The sequence below is a fragment of the Cephus cinctus genome, unplaced genomic scaffold (genome assembly GCF_000341935.2).
Source record: "Cephus cinctus unplaced genomic scaffold, Ccin1 Ccin1_scaffold0215, whole genome shotgun sequence".
NCBI classification, from domain to species: Eukaryota; Metazoa; Arthropoda; class Insecta; order Hymenoptera; family Cephidae; genus Cephus; species Cephus cinctus.
In genome coordinates, this window is record NW_014332933.1 from 3,127,819 (window position 1) to 3,148,002 (window position 20,184).

General features: G+C 40.9%; 1 protein-coding gene across 10 annotated transcripts in view; it reads left to right on the forward strand.

Moving 5' to 3' along the window:
• Positions 1-20,184, forward strand: part of LOC107265132 — a 46,382-nt gene that overhangs the window by 11,423 nt on the left and 14,775 nt on the right. For 9 of the 10 annotated variants that reach the window (XM_015734224.2, XM_015734225.2, XM_015734226.2 and 6 more), the window contains 3 exons: positions 9,416-11,102; positions 11,220-11,385; positions 11,457-11,660. In XM_015734224.2, coding sequence (XP_015589710.1) covers positions 9,416-11,102; positions 11,220-11,385; positions 11,457-11,660 — 2,057 coding nt within the window. Of the gene's footprint in view, positions 1-7,872; positions 8,195-9,415; positions 11,103-11,219; positions 11,386-11,456; positions 11,661-20,184 lie in introns of those variants that run through there. The other variant, XM_015734221.2, reaches the window with a different exon arrangement.

A 20,184-nucleotide genomic window follows, 5' to 3' on the forward strand; every position in this document is an offset into this window, starting at 1 on the left:
TTTTGGTTTTTTTTTTTTTTTTTTTTGCTAAAAACGCGCGTCGAGTCCGTGTTTCGTGAAAATGATGAAAAAACTTATTTTGTATATTGAATTTTTTTGAAGTCTCGCAAAAGTCAATGTTGATATATTTTCTATACGCGACAGGTTAGCGATCACGAAACATGGACCCTTTTACCGAAGGGACTTAGGGCGCAAGTTTTAAGACAGTGTGCAGTACAGTCATGCACAAGAGTCGTACCGATAGATGGAAGCTGCGCGAGGATCAAGCCGCGTCGGGTATTACGAACGTAAAGCGTCGTGCACACTGTATTTCTGAAATTTGCATGACGACGATTCGCCGCGAGACTCGATCCGAGAATACGGGAAACGATCGGAGCTGCGCGACGACGAGCGATCATCGTCAATAACTTCCGGTACGACCTTGCCGAGGTTTCTCCGTTCTTGGAAAATGGACTTTCACGATATATTCGCTCGAGCACAGCAGGTAAAAGTGAGTTGATCGATATATAATAAAATCCATTGTTTTCGCCATTGATACTGAGTAATTATTTTTTTTTTCTATCCTTTATTCAATTCTTTTTTATTTTTATATAAAATCACGTAAACAATATTATTGTCCCTTTTTCGAGATCCTGATTGGTCGTGTGACGTTTGCCTTTCCATCTACCGCCATCAGAAATTATATTCTCGGCATAACGCGAAAGTCCAGGACCATACCAACCGTATACAATTTTCTCTGAAAGTCGTTAACGCGTCTTCCTGCTGGGATGTGAATCGGCCTCGTTGCGAACGACGCACGTTCTACGCCGTATACCTTCTTTCCTTCCTTTCTCTGGATCCTCTCCATGGGGATCTGTTACAATGCTTCTCTATAATTTCTGCCCGTGTACACTTGCTCGGTCTATACAATGGTATGTAGGCATTACATAGACTGTATATATATATATATATCCAGAGGTTGATACAATATCACGGAAGCAAGCAGCCATTCATAAGAGATACTGGATAGTTCGTGGGTTCGTGCGCATGGTCATTGTTGTTCAATTTACATTATATATGTATATATATATATATGTTTCTCATGACTTTACATGCGTGTACGCGTCCATCGTATGCACAATAAGCCGTGGGCATCCATCCATTTCCCAGCGCATTCCGTCCAACGAAACAATAACAATGTACGTTATGTGAGAAATTTTGTATGTAACTGTACCGTATCATGGGTACCCAGGTTATTTTCTATGGGCATTTTCATCTCTACGGTTAACGTAATCCCAGATGATTTTACATGCCTTCGTTAGACGCTTTTCTATTCAATTTATTTTATCTTGTCTTGATACCAGGATAAGAGTCAGAAAAATGATCCTACTATTCCCTGATTCGAGCCGATACTTTGCACGCTCGACTTTCTATGCGCCTGGTGTACGAGTGTGTTTACGGCACGACATCGCGTTACTTTGCCTCCGTACACGTGGAACTTGCTGAGAGCGACTGAAAGCGTGGCAATTAAATTCTCTGTCGTTTTCTTCATTCACGTCCATCGTTGCGACATGACACCTCCTGCCGTAGCTGATTCCATTAATGGCATTTCTCGCGTATTAACCAAGCGACGTTTCCTTAGCTGGCTTTACTTGCCTGTATAGTTATTTATCCTGTCTCGCGACTGATAGGCAGCCACGTTCAATGCTTCTAGGCATTGCATGAGTATACCTATGTTTATGCATACGTGTATATAGGTATACACGAGTAATATACTGCAGTTAACGTTGTTATATAACATACAGAGCCATTCAGCTTGTACTCTTTAATTGCCTTGGCACGCATAAGCCTTTATTGCGCTAATAGAAATTTTTCAAATTTTCACTATTCAATCTTCTGTGTTTCCTACGGCAGATTGCTCTTTTGTGGTTACGAAGTTTTTTTCCTCGTATTATTAACGTTATTAAAAAATATTAACGTTATTAAAAAATAATTATCTGGTCGAGCTGAACCTACCTGTGGAGCGTGTGCCGTTATGCACCTTAATGGGATGTATATACGTATTATCCCTATTTGCATTAGGACAGATTCCTATGGCTGGATACGTCCGCGTAATTAATTCCCTCGCGTTACTTGCAGATTCTATTAGGACGATTTATGTATACGGATTGGCTAGAGGCACTTTCAGGAAAGACGAGACGCGTGTAATTCGTTTCTAATTAACCAGCACGTGCATATTCTTCGACGTGCTCGTATTAGCGCTTTATAATCGTATTATCGTCGTAGAGCGATGTATACGATTTTAATCGTTAGCCATGTCTCCTGTTGCGTCACTGTAATCCGTATCCATGCAAACGTCATTCACTCTGTTACGTGCCGGAGCGATCAGTCGAAATTAAACGGTTACTTAAGCCGCTCCAATTAACGGAACCTTGACTCGACTAAACGCTTCGATCTACTGGCATCTGACAGCCGAGACTTCACTTCGATTCACTTGTCTTTAACCTATTCGTGTACCGTTTATCGCTAGCATTATATTCCGATGGATATGCGCTTACGGGCTTTTATTTTGCTTGAGCTTTGTTTTGGCTCAGCAGCGTGTAGCTACATGAGGATCGGATGTTTTAGTTGATTGGATGGATTTTATGGGTACGCGCATGCGCGTTCGTCCTGACAGCCTAGCGGATGACGCCGGTACTATTGCTAACGTAATGTAACGTAACCTCCGATAGGATCTTTCTCGTTTGTGAGCTTACACGAGTTTTGTTACATTAACTTCGGTCACGAGTATTCCTGATATGTGTGTATATGTGGCGTGGACGTCCTATGTAGTGTAGGTACTTTGGTATATCTTTACTTACTATAGGGATAATAGATGTAACAGTAACGTAGCAGCTGATTACGTGCGCTGCTCGGCTGAAGTTCATGTTCATAAAGTTCAATGGCCTTATGACTGTCCTTAGACGATCGGTGCATTCTGGGTAGTGACTTGTATAGGGATATTCGTTTATTATTGATAATATTGTTGTCTCGATACAGAGGAATGGATGCTGTATGGGAGATTGAATAGGCACTGTGATAACTTTTCGATCACGATCACTGACCTGGAACGAATAAAAACAATGGGATCCATTGATTGGTTTGAGATATTCGAAACGTGATTAAAGGTTAGAATCGACTCGTTACGTTTGTACATTGCTTCTTTCTTTTTCTCTTTCTGATCGCTTTCTAACCTTTTACCAACCCACTCGACCCTAGTTCACGTTACTCGGTCACTGGATTAGCTTGAATAGGCTTTGCTGAACAGTGTGGGAAAGTTTACGCCTTGATGAATTATTTGTTTTCTGCCTTGTAATTTCTGTGTGGGATGTTTGGAAAATGGCGGATCGATCGTGTGGGATTCTGGGATTTTTTAAGATATTCATTGTTGTTTTTTTAAGAGGATTGGAATACGGTTTGGAATATGTAGGTGAAATTTTACTTTGATGATTTGGTGGGGCTGCACGTCTGCTCAGATGTATAATTAAACCTTTTGTTTCGCGCTACTTTCTCGAGCTGCCAAAGGCGCAAGGCGAGTACATTGTTGCGAGACTGAAAGCCATTTTTAATTATTAAATAAACGACGGGATTCTGCCCCTCTTTCTTGCAGTGATACACGACGCTCACAGTCATGTGGATTCGCTCTTGGTGATTTAATTCAATGCTGTAATAATACCATCTGATGACGGCAACGTTCTTGGTTATTTGATTTCATACAGAAAATGTATTTCTGTTGAAACTTACTGTTTAAGAATTTCTGTGTAGAATTTCTTTCTCGACTATTATCTTGACTCTCACTTCTTTTCGAACTGTCTCAACCTTTTTGCTGTCTAACGTAGTACGTCTTGTACCATTGTTTGGTATTGACTGTATACTTACTATTGTTTTCGTGAAAAAAAAATCGTATACACCGGATACCGCATTTGAAATCTACATCCGGGCGATGAATTTTAACAAAAATTTTTACCTTCGGGTATACAATATATTTTTTTTTGCCTGAAAGAATTTATTCGCCTATTACAATTTCGATATTACGTCAATTCTTGAAGTTGGTACCAATCCCCCAAAAAGAAAAGTTAATAATATTTCCGCAGTGGAATTAACATCCGCTCGCACTAGGGGAGCCTCGAGAACGAAGAATCGGAGCTGGTCGATTATAGTCAGGTGGACAGAAGGTTGGGAATCCGGGTGGGGTAGTTTGCCTGCACAACGTCGCTATTGATTCGATGCCGACGCCACAGAGGCGTGCTGAGTCATCCCTCGGTATCCGATGCATGACCTTTTGGCCCTCCCTCGCCGATACAACCCCCTTCCAGAAAATAGCACTTTGCAGTCACCCTGACCGTGAACAAGCTTTGATCATGCTTGAGGTCGCCCTGCGTCAATAAAGAATACTTTAGCACTATCGTAGAGAACATGGAACATATTTTCAAAATTTCAAGTAAGTCTTAAAATTTTAGTCAAAAGGTCATTCTGCATTGCACGTTTCTAATTTTGGATCCTAATGTTATTTTATTTTCCAGCCCTTGACTGCCGCTAGGATAACGTAACTAGACTAATTCATTTGGAAAAGCACAGTCCAAAGGGTGTCCTCTAATGGCGACGTTTATTACACAGAGGCACGGAAAGTAATAAACATATTTTATTCCGTTTCTTGCATTCTCTCCGAAAGGCCAAGAATTTTATAAGTTTATTAAGACTAACAGCCGTAATGAAAAACCTGAATGAAGACTCAATACGCGGTAACAGAATTTTTTGATATTTGAATTTCCCGCTCTCACGCTACACAGGTCAGGTAGCCTTCCGCAGGGGCTTTGTCTTTGTTACAGACAGTTTTACTGTGAACTGGATATATATTCACCCTCGTGCAATTACGGTCACGTGAATCAACCACAACCACCCCAGACACAAGAATAAGCTAGGGTCTTATGGCGAGACTGCCGTACAGGACGCCGATGGTTTTCTAGGAAATACAGTTTCCTAGAAATTCTCAGTCCCCAGCCAAATGCTTAATTCTTGTTTTAATTGACAAAGAAAATTCTCAATCGTTCTTACGTGTGTCAGCGTTGCTTTAACTCCTGTAAGGTAAGATGCCTTATTAGATTATAAACGGGTAAACTTGTCTTGCATTATTTTCCTAAAGTACAAAATTCTCGTGTTACGCTACTGGCGTCCGGTCTGGACCACCGTAAGGCTTTAAAAGTCTGCTGCATGTTGCTTTATTTTCGAAGTAGACGCTACGCACGTGTCATTCGTCTCGACAGTTTCGTTAGTCTCTACTCTCTCGTTTATTCAGCATCGCCAAGAACCGGATTGTGTTCTGAACGTACAAGTGCTGCGTTGTACCTGAAAAAGTGCATATCCGACATTGAAAGTTTTCGAAAGAGATAATCAGCGTTTGAACGAGAAATTAGACATGATTGTTTATTTTATAAAATGGATTAAAAACCAGTCGTGAACAATGTTATTTATTTCTGTATTACTGATTGAGGTTAGCAAAGTAGAAAGTGCGCGAAGACCGAAGTTGCTGGTAACAGTGTAAACAACGGACTCTGGCGGTGCATCCTGAAACTAACGGATACATAACCAAGAAGCGACCTGAGGTAATCAGTACGGTTAGGAAAACGACGTTACCGACAAAGGTTTTGATTTCTTCATATAAAAATCTGTGTCGTGTAGGTTAATTAAGACATATGATACAGTTTGAAAATTGAGTCCTTATCGTTCAGCGACAAGGCTCCTCACAGATTCGTATCTTGGATATCACAGGTATGATCCTTTCTGGAAACTTCTTTTGTTGCTCAAATTGAGAAAAAGTCTACGCCGATATGTAAGCTATGGAGGTTATTGTAAATGACGTCGTAAAAGATACTGCCAAAATTGAAGACTAATTGTCATAATTATCTATGTAAGTTCATCGGTCACTTTCATACTAACTGTACGTTGAGACTCTTTTATCGGTTCGATTATGTTCCTGTCGATCAAAGTTCGTAGTTTTTTTTTTCTTCTATTTATAAGCATATCGAGCTACGTAAAAAAAGTGTTTCTAAAGATTCGCCTCTCTCGTAGCTTTTACGTTTCCATGAAGCCTTAGTTTGGCTCTATTGAATCACTTTATAGGATTATATTAGCGTTGTCGTTATATGCCGTATCGATTGGCCCCGTCGCGAATTGAGAACGTCTTACAATTTTTTTTTAAATGATTTTATTCGACCATCCGGGATCCGTTGGAAATAGTCAAAACACTAGTGACTTTTCGATAAAAAAAATGCTGTTAAAAATCATTTGGTATGAACAATAATTTGGTATTATTAATATTAGGTTATTGCATTAAAAAATCTCTTACAATTTCCTGCATAATTAATCGACTGCATTTAATCACAGATTTATCGCCCGTATAAATTATATACTGTATGTTCCCAAGATACTCCATACCAAGTTGCTCAAGGCTGACTATCCAGAGCACGCGAAGTTCAGATGTATATATTTCTCCGTAATCGGCATACATCGAGCATCTATTTGGTATAGTTACTGATCTTGTTTTATTCTTAATAAATTACACGCGTATACGTATACGCTATACCAAGGTGATTAAATCAACTTTTAATCAGACTTCCCTACATAGACAATCTGCCATTCAGTGACTCATAGACCCTGAGTAAACACGTGATACTGTTAACCTGCTTCTAGAATCATGCGAAAAAGAAAAATTGCACCATATTTACTTTCAATGAATCGCCAAAGAAACGTATCAGCCAGCAAAAACAGTGAATGACTAACAGATAAAAATAAGTAATAAAAAAAAAATGCATCCCACCTAAATCCAATTGAAGGTAATGATTCTCAGGTTAGGAAGTTTCTAGAAATTTCAGCGTACCCCTTACATAAAATCGTGAACTGTCATATATGAAACGATGCCGATAAAGAAATTCTGTTGTTGCTACTCCGAGTGCGAAAAAAGTCTTAAAATTGAAAACGTATCGAGCATAGCGCATTGCGCTCCTTTTTTCCGCAAGACTCACAAGGGTGAATTGTCCAGGGGCGAGAACCCGTGAAACTTGAATTAACGTCCACTCGACGTCAGCAAGCACACTGCCGGCTCTATTTCTCAGGTCTACAGCACCCTACAAGAATAACCGTCCAATAGGCTCAACAGTTCGGACCAGGAGAATTGTTCCCAAGATCTTTCAGGGTCCACCGAGATCAACGAGATGCGTACGTACGTGCCTAATTATACGTGAGGATCCTTCTGGGAGTTTCGTGGGGGTTCATTTGACGCATTTAACGCGCGGCTTTCTTCCCAACCCGTGCGTCTATATGCGCCTACGTACGTACGTTATACTATTACTATACAGCGATACGCAGCGTACCGAGCGTCATCAGCCACTGGGTTTCCTCTGACGAAAATTTTATTTGTTTCCATTAGGGACAAGTCGAAAATATACACCGGCGGCTCTGTGCACGTGATGGCTCTTATACGCGAGGTTCACGTATCCATACCAAGATCTATAAGCATAGATCACCTATGTACCTACGAGCCAGGCATTAGTATACTCGTCCACGAGCACCCTCGCGTCGAGCGAACTTACTCGCAGTCCTCGTCGACGTCCCGGAATCCCTTGACGCCCCACCTCGTTGAAAGGCGTCGCGACGTCGGCGCACTGCGTCCGATCAATCTCCTCTTCTCGGGCTCCTGTGCGCTTCGAAACGCGATGACGCGCACTACGGCCTCGACCGCTCGGTTCATCGTCGTCGGCATCGACCACTTCGTCCTGATTTGATTGACGATAAGACGCCGGTGGTGATATTTTGGAAGTTTTTTTTTTTTTTTTGACTAATTCGAGTCACCGATACGTATACGAAATGTGATCGAGGCTCTTCTACCTTGTCTCGGACACTCGCGGCGACCAGTTCATCAGGTCGGCTAGACGTCGTTGAGCCTTCTTGGGATATATCCTATGGTTTCGATCAGGCAGTGTACGTGGATTGACGAGCTGTCGTGCATGGGATGGATTGACTGATCCTTGCTTCTCCGGAGGACTTTCTTGGGGTGATCTGGACATCGGATTTCGGATCTATTGTCATCTCTTTTTTTTTGGACATGGAATATCATTACCGGCTTCGGTACGAGGACGATGCTGCGGAGAACGAAAAAGGGATGGCCTGCAGCGCTGCGGTAAGACGTCCTTGCGCGTCAGCCTTTTTCTGTTTCTTCTTGCTTTTCGAGAGACAGGGGTGATCTGGGATTTTTTCGCAAAATTTTTTTTTTCTTTTCATTTCTCTGCTGGGCTTGGAAATTTCGTGTTTCTTGTCGTGCAATATTATTTTTTGGACGTATCGTACCCTTAGGTGGGTCCTTCGGCGTAGAGATGGTGCTTTTCTTCGAAGCACTGTTGCCAACGTGACATGCGTGAAGTGCCAATGATTTTTCTGCTAAAGATTTCTATCGGCGGATATTACCTCACTTTATTGTTTCGACACGATATTATCCAATCGCTTTGCCAAGTTTACTTTCGTTCGGTGAGATGGCCTTTGGTTAATCGTCCGTGGGCGTGTAGCTTGTCCCACGTTGTACCTGGGATTTACTTTCCTGAATCATCATTCCTCGTGATAGCCTTTGTCGCTGTATTATTTTTCTTTTTTCTTTCAATTCGACGATCCGTATCGTTTTTCCATTATTTTTTGCCACTGTGATCAATATTGTTTACAACTTCTTTTTTTCTTCTCATGACGTCATTGTCATCAGAAGATTATCTTTGAGTAGTGTCAGTGACTGTTTATATCAATTTTTGTTAACCACGATAACATGGTAATCGTATGATAAAGGTTTTTACGGATATGGGAATTATTATTCGAGACTCCGGAGACACCGTTTTGTCTTACGATAATGATATCGTGTATTGTGCGACCTTGATGAATTAAAATGATAAGAGCACGTGTCACGAAGGAAAATCGTGCGCGTTAGCCTTGTGGAAGTCGAACGAAAGTGGATCAGTCTTACTAAGCTAATTAAGCGCTCTGAGATTATGGAAGTGAAGAAAGAACTGGAATAAGAAAAAATTTTGAGAAAAGCAGATAACAATTGGAAAAAAATGAAATAAGATTTTTTTTGGGGAATTTATTAGGTATTAAATTATGTTTTCGGACACCCGTCATGATTTGCTAAATAAAATTGCATCAATGATTACGCGCAACCAGATGCTCGGTCCAGATGGCCTGTTGGTAGTACCTACGTACTACTCGAGTCAAGTAGACAGACTCTTAATTCAAGTGGAACTCAGTCGAACGGGTCTAACAATAAGATCCAATTAATCAAGATTGCTCGTTTGACGACGAGACTTTAATTGTCTTTAAAATTACGTAATACCTGAAAATATATAATTTTTCAATGTTACAGAATGACAACAATGGTGCGACGAAGCGGGGCACGCCATACACACGGGGCACCGCCATGTCCTTTGGCTTCCGTCGCAGACCCACTTCCGGTATACCAATGCCCGTAACCTCATATCCCGACGAAGTGAATCCGGTGCATCAGCGCTCGAAATCAGCTGGTCCTGAGCATGATCGTAGACGCGACGACGAGAATCAGAGGGTACTACAAAATGCCTCCTCGGGACGCTCGACGCCACGTTTGGCGCCGCCTAAGAAAGAAGCCAGTGGCATCGCCTTCAGGACGAATCGTTTTGGATTTCGACAGCCACAACCTAGGTACACGAACAAGGTCGGGGATATATGCAGCAGCCACAGCGTCAGTCATTACAATCAGGAGAAATTACAGCAGGAGACTTATCAGCATAATAAACAAAACAACAGAGCACCGATATACGGTAACAGTCCACCGAGCTCCAAGTTGCGACCATCACCTGTCAATTCACCGTACAACAATAACAACCCTTTGAACCCTGATACTAATAGGAGGGTTTCTGGGATTCCAGAAACTATAGGGAAGTATACATTGCATACAAGTCACTTGCCATTGCCGCAGTATGCAGTGAGGATAAACGATTCGAATTCGAAAATCGCTAAGACGGCTGTCAATCAGAGTAGAAAGGTGTCCACGGCTTCGAAGGGTTCCACTAGCTCCAAGGAAGGTTCAGGTACCGAGGATTCAGGCGTAGGAAGTCAGCCGGGATGTCTGGGAGAACATGAGAATGTGAGAGAAGGTATTGATTATTTGGACGGTGGTAGTCCGGCTAGCGGAAGACGTGGACATGGTAGGCCCAGGAATCTGCGGATGGTTGTCAACGGGAAGAGCTTTGATGTCAGGGATGTGGATGATGAGAGTACTGTCACTGAGATATCAGTGATACCTCTGCCAAAGTCATTCGCTAGTCCCAATGTGAGCACTGGACTGGTACGCGAGAGAGCTACTCAATATCAAAGGGTCCTGAATAAAGACAATAGGTATAACGACTCGACGACTTCCATGTCGACGACCTCCTCAGAGGGTTACGACGAAGGCCTCGGCGAGGAGAAAGTGTACAAAGACAGATCACATTCCGAAAAGATTCCTTCCATTAAGTCAGACTTCAGTCCACCTAGTTCGGACGATCCTGAGTATGGCCATGGAGAAGCTATGGCTGATGAATATTCATTGAGCTCTAGCGATGAATGCAGGGCCAATTCGAATCAGCACCTCAAGACTATTTCTACTGCAGCGAAGAATGGGACACTACCTAAAACTACACTGCGCTCTGTTCTACTCACCATTGAGGATCCAGCTTTTGCTGCAGCTGCTGCTACATCTACTATTCTTATAGATGATGAAACATCACCAGTGGATAGTCTCTTCGATAGTCCTACTGCTAGTATAACTCAGTCTGATGGGAAAGCATCGAAGAAGGAATGTGTGATGGAGCAGTCTGGCAATACCATTGATGATGACAGTCCTGGAACACCTACAAATGCTTCAAATTCACTGAGCCTCTCCGAAGGCAGAGAGTTCTTCGATGATGAGATTGCTGATCAACCTGGTCTTGTCTTCGATGATACTTTGAGAGCTGGTATCGAAGGACAAGGAGTCTCTAGTCAAGTCATCACTGAGAACAGTCATACTTTGGTCGAATCTAATCCTAAAATAAGTAAGCACTTCATTGATACAGTCTACTACCAAATCTTTGTATACAGTACAGTCCTCTAGAATTTTTTTGTCTTTATTGTACTCAATCCTTACTGGATATGTTTTTATTTTTTTACAGATACAAGACACATAAAGAGTATAGAAAATAGTCCTATTCACGGCAGAAGATTGAGCCGTGCTGAGAGTGTGGATACCTTGTCACCATGTGAATCCATTGCTTCAGATGATTTAATGTTGGATTACGAACGCAGTGATGCAAGCTCATACGAGGAAACCAATCATCGGTAAAGATTTTTTATTGTTTGCATTCTTCTCGTTGTCTGATCTATTTAAATCCTTCAATCTCTCATTCTAGACTGGATTCCAATCCTGCCCTGCACGAGATGGACGACGCAACGATTTTTTCGGAATTGGAAGCCCAAGGAGAGGAAGTCATGAGAGAATGGAGCTCACTTTTGGGTGCTCATCCGACACAGCAACAACAACCAAATACCAATTCGAACAACAATAATCTCAACGCTAGTATCAACAACAATAATCATACAACCACCGAGTCTGGGTATGTATTATTTCATCCTGGTAATAACAATCATTCTTAAATGGTTTGAATAACAAGACTACTCAAGTGAGAAATAGAAATCAGATCGACTTCGACAAAAGAAACCACTAATATTCCTCTTTCTAGTAATATCAAACCATTTATGAACAGCATGACGTCACCTACAAATCATTAATGAGCGTAATCGGTACCCACTACGTATCTGTTTCTGCTTGGGTAGAAGGATTGAACGAAGAAACGATATTACTGTGACTATAGTAGTGCTCGATTTCGTTGCATATATCTATCTCCATTTATAAAAATTATAATCACTCCATTGATTTTAGATGGCTGCTAAATCATGGTGGTTTCCACGTTTACCCAAAGCATTGTTATTTCATATATCATCGCTTTATTCATTAGTCATTATTGCTCCTGTTTACGTCTTCACTCCTTGGAAAAATCTTGCGAATCATCAGCAAATATTGGCTGTCCTGACTACTGATCCTAAACATTATTACATTTACATACGTTAGACACAGCAGCAGATATCTGTCAGTAATCTATCATAGCAGTCAGTCAATGTACAAAGTATCAAGGTTAGGTTCTCTAACGACCCTCAAACATTGCGTACATACATAATAGTGCAGAACCAGTAGAAATTGTCGATGCTGTTTATAGAGCGAGTTGGGTCGAGTACTGGCATGTAAATTAAGTGAGCTTTAGTGGATCGTTAGTCTCTTAGATTCCTCTGAATATTCCCATATCTTAATTAATCGCAGTGCAGCCACCATACTAAAGAGCGAGAATCCGTATCCATGGACGTTTCTTGGTGCTTTTATACTCCTCTACTGTAGTCCACGAATTACGTATACGTTGCGTCAGGAACCTGAGATGTATCCGAGTAGGCGTGAAAGCTCGTGCCTATAGTGAATTACACGCTGGATAAATATTAACATTCTCAAATGCGTCAGTTCTGGGAACCATTAGAGTCTATGTAATTAAACGCGTCAGTTCCAACATGGTAGCAGTCTGACTTGACATTTCTTAGTATCCAGCTTATCTTAGGACTGCATATAAATCGTCATACAAGACTTAAGGTGGGAACTAGATGTACTTTAGGAATTAAAGAAAAGTGTAACTACATATCTATGCAAATTCTAACTGGCTGGTTTCACATTGAGCGCAGGCAATTTCATTTCACTTGTGTAGGATAGAGGAAAAATGAGGGTCGTAATAAGAAAAAGAAGATAAAGAACCTTGGCTGGCATTTGAACAGCATACGTGTGAAGATAACGACATATCTTTTTGACGCTGCACGTGTTACTTTTCTCTTTATGTAATCGAACGAGCACCCGACATTGTACTTCAGGCTTCATTCCTTTTGTATCATATACCAAGGGTACCTCCTGTGGAAAAGAGAACTGGGATAAATTAACTGCACGGCCGTTTGAGCTCTTTAGAATTTATAGAATATCAAGGGTCATAATGGATATGTTTAGTTCTAATCTGTAATCGTGTCTGAGTAATAACTTCATACTAAATAGAAATCGAACACGTTGATGATTTATAGCTCTGGCTGCTTCTGATATAGCATATTCGATGCTTTGCGAATACATACCCACTTCTGTAGGTAACGTATACACGTGTTATACTGGTTTAGTAATGGGCGAGCGAGACTTCGCACACAGACTGTATGGCGCCTCTTGCAAAAGACATATGGCATTTTATTTAACGTTTATCAGCCTATTCAAGCTGACTGTGGAAGTGGTTCGCGAATAAAGATGAGGCGTGAGTCATTCTGCTATCTAGAGACTACGGTGTTCAGTATTAGCATGGAATTACCAGGGAACTGGTATCTGTTTTTAGATCGCTAGAGAATGCCTTCACTTTGACTTTCTGGCATTACTATTTGACCTTTACAAGACGTCAGACGCTGGTTCGTTGTAGAGCAGAGGCACTCCTTGCTGAAAAACATACGTAATGTGTTTCCTTTGGACAGTAAAGCTTAGGTATGGTGCGATAAATAATTTTAGAAATGTCGTTTTGTGTAATACATCAAGTTTAATAGGTGGTAAGCGAAACTTTAGTTCTTCCTCTCCTTCTCAATTCGACTAGATGCTTTATTTTGAGCTCGGCGTTATTTTCGGTACCACGTGCGACAGAGGCAACGCTGAAGACACTCTCGTGTCCCTTAGTGCCATAGAGTGCAGTTGAGTAAATTTCATTCATAGTAAATCCGTTTAGCATAAACTTGCGGTGCGGCAAGATACGATAATACAATTTTATTTAACGTCCTTGCATATCTTGGCAATTTTTAAACGCATAACTGTCAGGTACTGCTGGATTCAAGCTCGTAACTCATGTTGCAGTTTTTTAATGTGAATTGTATCTTTATCGTATGAAATCTTTGTTATTTAATAGCTCTGCGCCACCTACCGTTTTCACAATTCTCCGTACGGATAATCTAGACAATGGCTCAGCTGTTTACAGTCACGAAAAAACTACAGTAGTCCCGCAGAAACGAATCTACAAAACGCGTCAAGGATTTTGCATTCGAAAGGTAGAGAAAACACAATTAATACTTTTCATGCGATTATAGTCTGACACGTGCAACTCGGTTCTGCTGTTGCACAGGGCGACCGAAAGAATTACAGTTCGAGGAACTAATTAAAAATCAGAACTAGGTTGGCCAATTTACCAGATGCCATGTTTTTTTGTGTTCCCTATCTTCGCCGTCATTAATTCTGATATTTATGACTCTGCTATATATTTTCACTGGTCGCTTCAGCGTACAGTCGGATAACCTTACTTACTGTACCATAGTACGGTAACAGCATATAGTGCGGCAGAAAAGTAATTCGGATCGATAGGAAAACGTGCGCGCCAGTCTCATCATGGCGGCAGCACAACTCACCCCCAGGAGAAGCACAGCTGGAACTTACGGGACACGTTTAAGGTTCTTTGTTCGCGTCCACCCGGCACTCCCCGTCGCCCTTTGTCCGCGACAAAGCTAGGAAGGTCGAGGACAGGAAAATGGCAGTTGTTAGAGCAGTTGCTTCTCTTCTGGCAAAAGTTCCTTTTGAAACGTACGTTATATGCTATAACAGTTTCTTCGTTTCCTTCCTCTTTGTATACCTCTGTGACTTGCACGCGGACAATTTTGACGCGATTATTTAAACTAGAGCACCGTACTAGGCCGCTCGCTCGATTCGAATAACTTACGTTTCTATGTATATCAAGTCACGCGACGTGCTCAAATGTCGCTTATAGATCTCGCTCGATATATCGACTTGTTATTTCTGTCACTACGCTCTAAAATCCTTCGTAGGGTATTTTACCTGCCTAACTTAACCCTCAGGTATTGGAGTATACCACTGTGAATAGTTTTTGTGATAATCGTTACTCGTACCGATCGATACGAGGTTACCCAAATAACCCACGTTGAATAAGGGTATACATTTTAGTAACGATATTCATCTTTTCATAAAAAAGTCTCATGGCTAATACGAAGGGAAACGGAGTATAGTGTTAATCCAGCACGTGATACGGTATAATAATTATTATTACTAATCTTCATTTGTATCCTTATACCTTAAAGAATCTCTAGTGCAAAAATCGAATCTGGGTACGCTCAGAACTTGGAGGTTAATCGAGCGCGTAATGTATCACCTGAATACAGAGAAAAGAAGTATACCGGAAGAGGCCGGTGGATGAGATGATAATAAAGACGGAAGTCATTGATCCCCAGGTACGCGAACCGTGACTAACTTCCGACTTAACGGTGTTCGATTATGACAAACATACGTCAGCCGTGCTTATTGCGTACGCACTGATGCCTTTTTGCAGCACGGATTCTCAGACGCGACATTTTTGTTTTTGCAATGCAGACGGAGCCATAGTCATAACAAGGCTCTTGGTCGTGAACGCGGCCTAACACGCCGTCTGATCCTCTTCTACGTTTGGATATAGTACCGCGCTTAGGGGAATAGACTCTATAGTCACTGTAGTCTAGCCTTGGCTACGTTGACTCAGTTCTACTCAGCCGGTGGTTGAGCGCGTTCCTCTGTTGCCAGCACTGTGTGTTTGGTTTTAGTTTACGTAGGAAACTTCGTGCAACAGCTGCCTTGAGATCTTTATTGCGTGCTGTCAACTTGACAGTGGTCAAGGGTGAAATCGAAATTTTTATAGTGTCTGGACACACGAGGAGTATCGTTTGTGAATCTTTGACACGTGCCGGGATTAATTGTCGACGGACTATTTGAATCATGAAAGATCGACCAATCTCTATGGATATATAAAAACCCGGGAAATTCAATTGTTAATTATAATTGTGCGACGCTTACCAACTGTGATTATACCGTAGACTATGGAATGTCCCAGGTGGGCGTTTTATATTATATATATTTGTATTTTTTTTAAGGATCATATAACTTTTAGTCGTTGTACAAGACCGGGGGACTGTATCTTTAATTTGTTGAGATATCTCAATTACGCGATTAATTGGCGTTACTTGTGTAATTGCGATGATTACTTAATTTGTTCGTTAAGGAAAGCACGCGGGAGTAAAGCAAAGTTGTATGCCAGGAAGAACGTTAATTACTGTACTCATTTAACTAAAGAAATGTACTTTGTTAAGGGAAAATGTAATTTTCGTAATTATTCTTTATTCGCCTCTGGCAGTTACATGCATTATTATAAGATTGTTAAACGAAATTCGTCAGGTCGCTCCAGGCTGGCAGTAACGTCTAGCCCAAGATAGATATTTGTAACTTCCGTTTATTTTCTAATGGACGCTTTCATATTTCCTGACGCATTCAATTGTCTCATTTAGACACCAGTCACTCTTATATTATTAGACAGTTAGGATCAATCAATAAAACTGTTAGATAAAAGCCTTACAATTTATTTAGTCAAATCGCCACACGTTTAGCGTGTCTCTTGTTTATCTCGAAGCATTATTATTTATATAAATAAATAAAAAGTCTCTTCTATGTTGTTCCAAATTGCATCCTATTTCAAGCGACATTTTCGTCTTTTCTTCATTCATCCTTATCGTTGCATGCTTCACTGTTAAATTTTCTGAGACAAAGATGTCAACCGTTTATGTATATATATATGTATCTATATACATATACTATGTATAGCTCGTGTAATTGTCAGTAGTGTCGCTTTTTCGTTAGAGACCAACGTAACGCTCGCTTGGAGATTTCCACAAAACTGATTGGCCAACGTAAGTCGCTCGTTTCGCAACGGCCAAATCATTGTTTTTCCTTGTCGGTTTGTTTCCTTTTTTCTGCTTCCCTGTCTGTCTCTCTCTCTCTCTCTCTCTCCTGGCATTTTCCCTTTTTTACGATTGCACATCAACAGCATTACGAAAGGATTATCGGAGCGTGAGTCTCGCGTGTCAATTTTCTTCTTTTTTCACTTTCGTTCCTAATTCTCCCAATTATTCTTGAGGCGTCGGACTTACATAACAGAGAGTCCCGTTTGCTGTAACGCATCAATTTCCTCGGATGGAAATGACTTTGCCTATGGTCACCGATAATCGTCAATTTCCGTGCGAAATTCATTGGACTTGATTTCGTCGATGAAAATGGAAAGAAAGAAAGAGAGAAAGTGAGATGAGAAAAGAAGAGAAAATAACTCCTCAGGAAATTGACACTTACCGTACACCCACCTTAGATGTACATTGACTATGTTTACACGGAAGTATTAAACCGGTTTAGTTAATACTGATCTAAAGGAATTGACCAATCCCAAATATTCCTTACAAGTAGAAGTGCCGATGATTTGTCAATTCCTTTGGATCAGTATCAACTAGACTACTTTAAGACCTTCGTGTAAACGTACTCATTGACGAACTCCTCGTGACCGTAAAGAATTACGTGAGACGCCATTGTGCCTCCATCTTTCGCATTTTGATAATCCTAACAAGTTTTCTGTGTTGTCTTGTATACAAAATCGTCTGGTAGACGTTGACGCATTTACGTGAAGCTATGAATTGTTTGAATGACAAAATTATTGGGGTTCGGTGATTGGAAAGTTGCGTTTGAATTAAAAGAATGCGACGCTACCGACACCTGGCGGTCGGCGGCCCAAGCATTAACTGTCATTGTCGTTCCATCATAACCACCGAGCCCTTACGGAAAGTAAATATACTTTAGCATAGACAATCCTGGAGCAAAGGTTATCTTAAACCCGTAGGTAAATAGGTAAAGTTTGTGAACGTGTTCCGGGTATGACTTATGGATTTGCTGATTAATAATGACGTCTCTTTGTGTGTCATATGAAATTTGTGGGAACTGAAGGAAACGCTTAGTTAAGTTTGAATAAAAAGAATATCACGGCAGAGATCGAGTCTGTCCGTATCATTCAGAGGTAGTGTTTTGTGTTCTAGCGCGCTAATAAAGCGAGTGAAGCAAATGCAAATCGCTGAGGACGCTACGGGTGGGGACTACTACCAGCTGACTTATCCTAACTAGCAACCACTCACCGGCCCTCCCTTGCCAACTAACAAACACTAACCAACCAATGCTTGTAGCTTAAAGAGAACGAAGAGAGCAAGGAGGGCTTTAGGAATTTAGGAGAGTATGCGTGAAAGATAGAGAGAGAGACAATACATAACAATATCATATTAGAGAGAGAGAGAGAGAGAGAAAACAAAAATTTGAGCCAAAGAGAGAGGCTGACCTAAACGGAAGTATTTATGTTTTTCAACTATTAATGCAGAAGCGTACAAAATTCAGTGCAGTTATTACTCGGATCCTAAGTGAAACAAAGAAGTGAAGGAAAATGAACAAGAGTAAGCAGACGATAATTTACTATAGTGACGAGCTACGACCATACCTGCGAAGCCCAGAAATACATACATGATTAGATACCGAGGAAGTGTATTTTTGCAATTTCATACAGTTCGCGGGGCCTGTTTAAATCGTCTTTATCTTCTTCTTCGTAGAGTTAAGCAGTGATCGGCCAGTGATACAATGTGTGACGGATGTGAATTTGATTAATGAAACTTACGTAATCTATCGTCTCCATGTTAATTCGGTGAATTTACCGTGTATCTTACCTACACGTATCATTATAGTGCTATACCTATTTACACAACGCGTTTGACGTACATGTATATGTAGTGGTAACGAAATTGTGACGTCACTAAATTCGTGAGAATCACCGTATAAAAGCATAGGACAAAAAATATACAACAAAGTGCGATTCACGGGTTAAACGTGAAACAACAAAGTGACACTGATTTACAGTTTTGCCCATTTATGTTAATAACGTCGTTTCCACGAAGGAATCTAACAAATAAAGAAAACCACCAATGTGGTTACTCCAAGTGCGCGAAGCTACGTGTAAAAGAATAAAAATCTCCGTCTTCAATCAAACAACATAATCCGTCTGTCTCTCGCTAATGCGCTTTGTGTCTTATTTCTATTTGGCGAACGGAGCGGTGACGCTTTAGCGACCGATAAAGACTTTTTCGTTAATCAGATACGCGAGGAGCGTAGAGATGGAGCTACCGTAACTTCCTAATAAAATCTTCCGCATAATTGCCCTAGTGAACAATTAAACTTCCATTTGAATTTAAATTTTGCCGCGCAAATCTTAAAGTCGCGTGCATCTTTCTCGTGCTGTGTGTCAATGATTAGAAGAATGCTCGTTGGCATCTGTAACGTTTAATTAATAATTAACCAATTAGCCGATAATTGTGTAAATGCATGCGAATCGTTAATATCTAATGATAAACGGGAAATTTGTAAACGTAAAAAAATGTTTGAAAAGAAAATTACAAAAAAAAAACAAAAATTATATCAGTAACAATATATTGGGAAACGTGTAAACAGCCGTACCTGGTACCTGTGACATTTGAAATCGTGTGCTGGTGCGTAAATTGCGAATATTTCTGTAATACGTTCAACTGCAACCGGATGTGCCAGTCGCAAAGCATAAGCTTCCTATATACGATAAAAATATGCATACCCACGTATGGTAATGATAATCTCCACATACTATAAAAGATATATATCATATACATATATATACCATATATATGCTCTTTCTGTCAGACAGTTTAAACGAACATTTCTCGATTGTCTTCACGTAAAACAAAAGCGCGGGAATTTTGAATATCGACTCGAGCACACAGGGTAAACGTAGAGGAGGAAGCGGCCGACGAGTTGTTTCAAAGGAAAAAAAAAATGGCAGCTTCACGAAGACACTGTGAGTAACATCGGCATAGATGGTCGAAGTGGCTGTACAGGGCGTCGTGATTTTGAACTGCGAACCAGCCTGTACCAGAGAAGGGAGAGTCTCTGTACATTCCTTGTGGTTAGTTGGCGAGAAGATACATGAATGGCGTGGATCGAAGAACGCTGAGACACGAAGTTGGCTGCATATGAATGCGAGTTTGGGAGGGCGTGTGGAGGGAGGATAAAGAAGTAAAAGAAATGAAAGAGCGAATTGAAAGCTCAAAGGGATTGTGAGATACTCGTGCGTTAGGATAGGAGCGCCTGAATTTAATTGGACAATATGAAGGAGT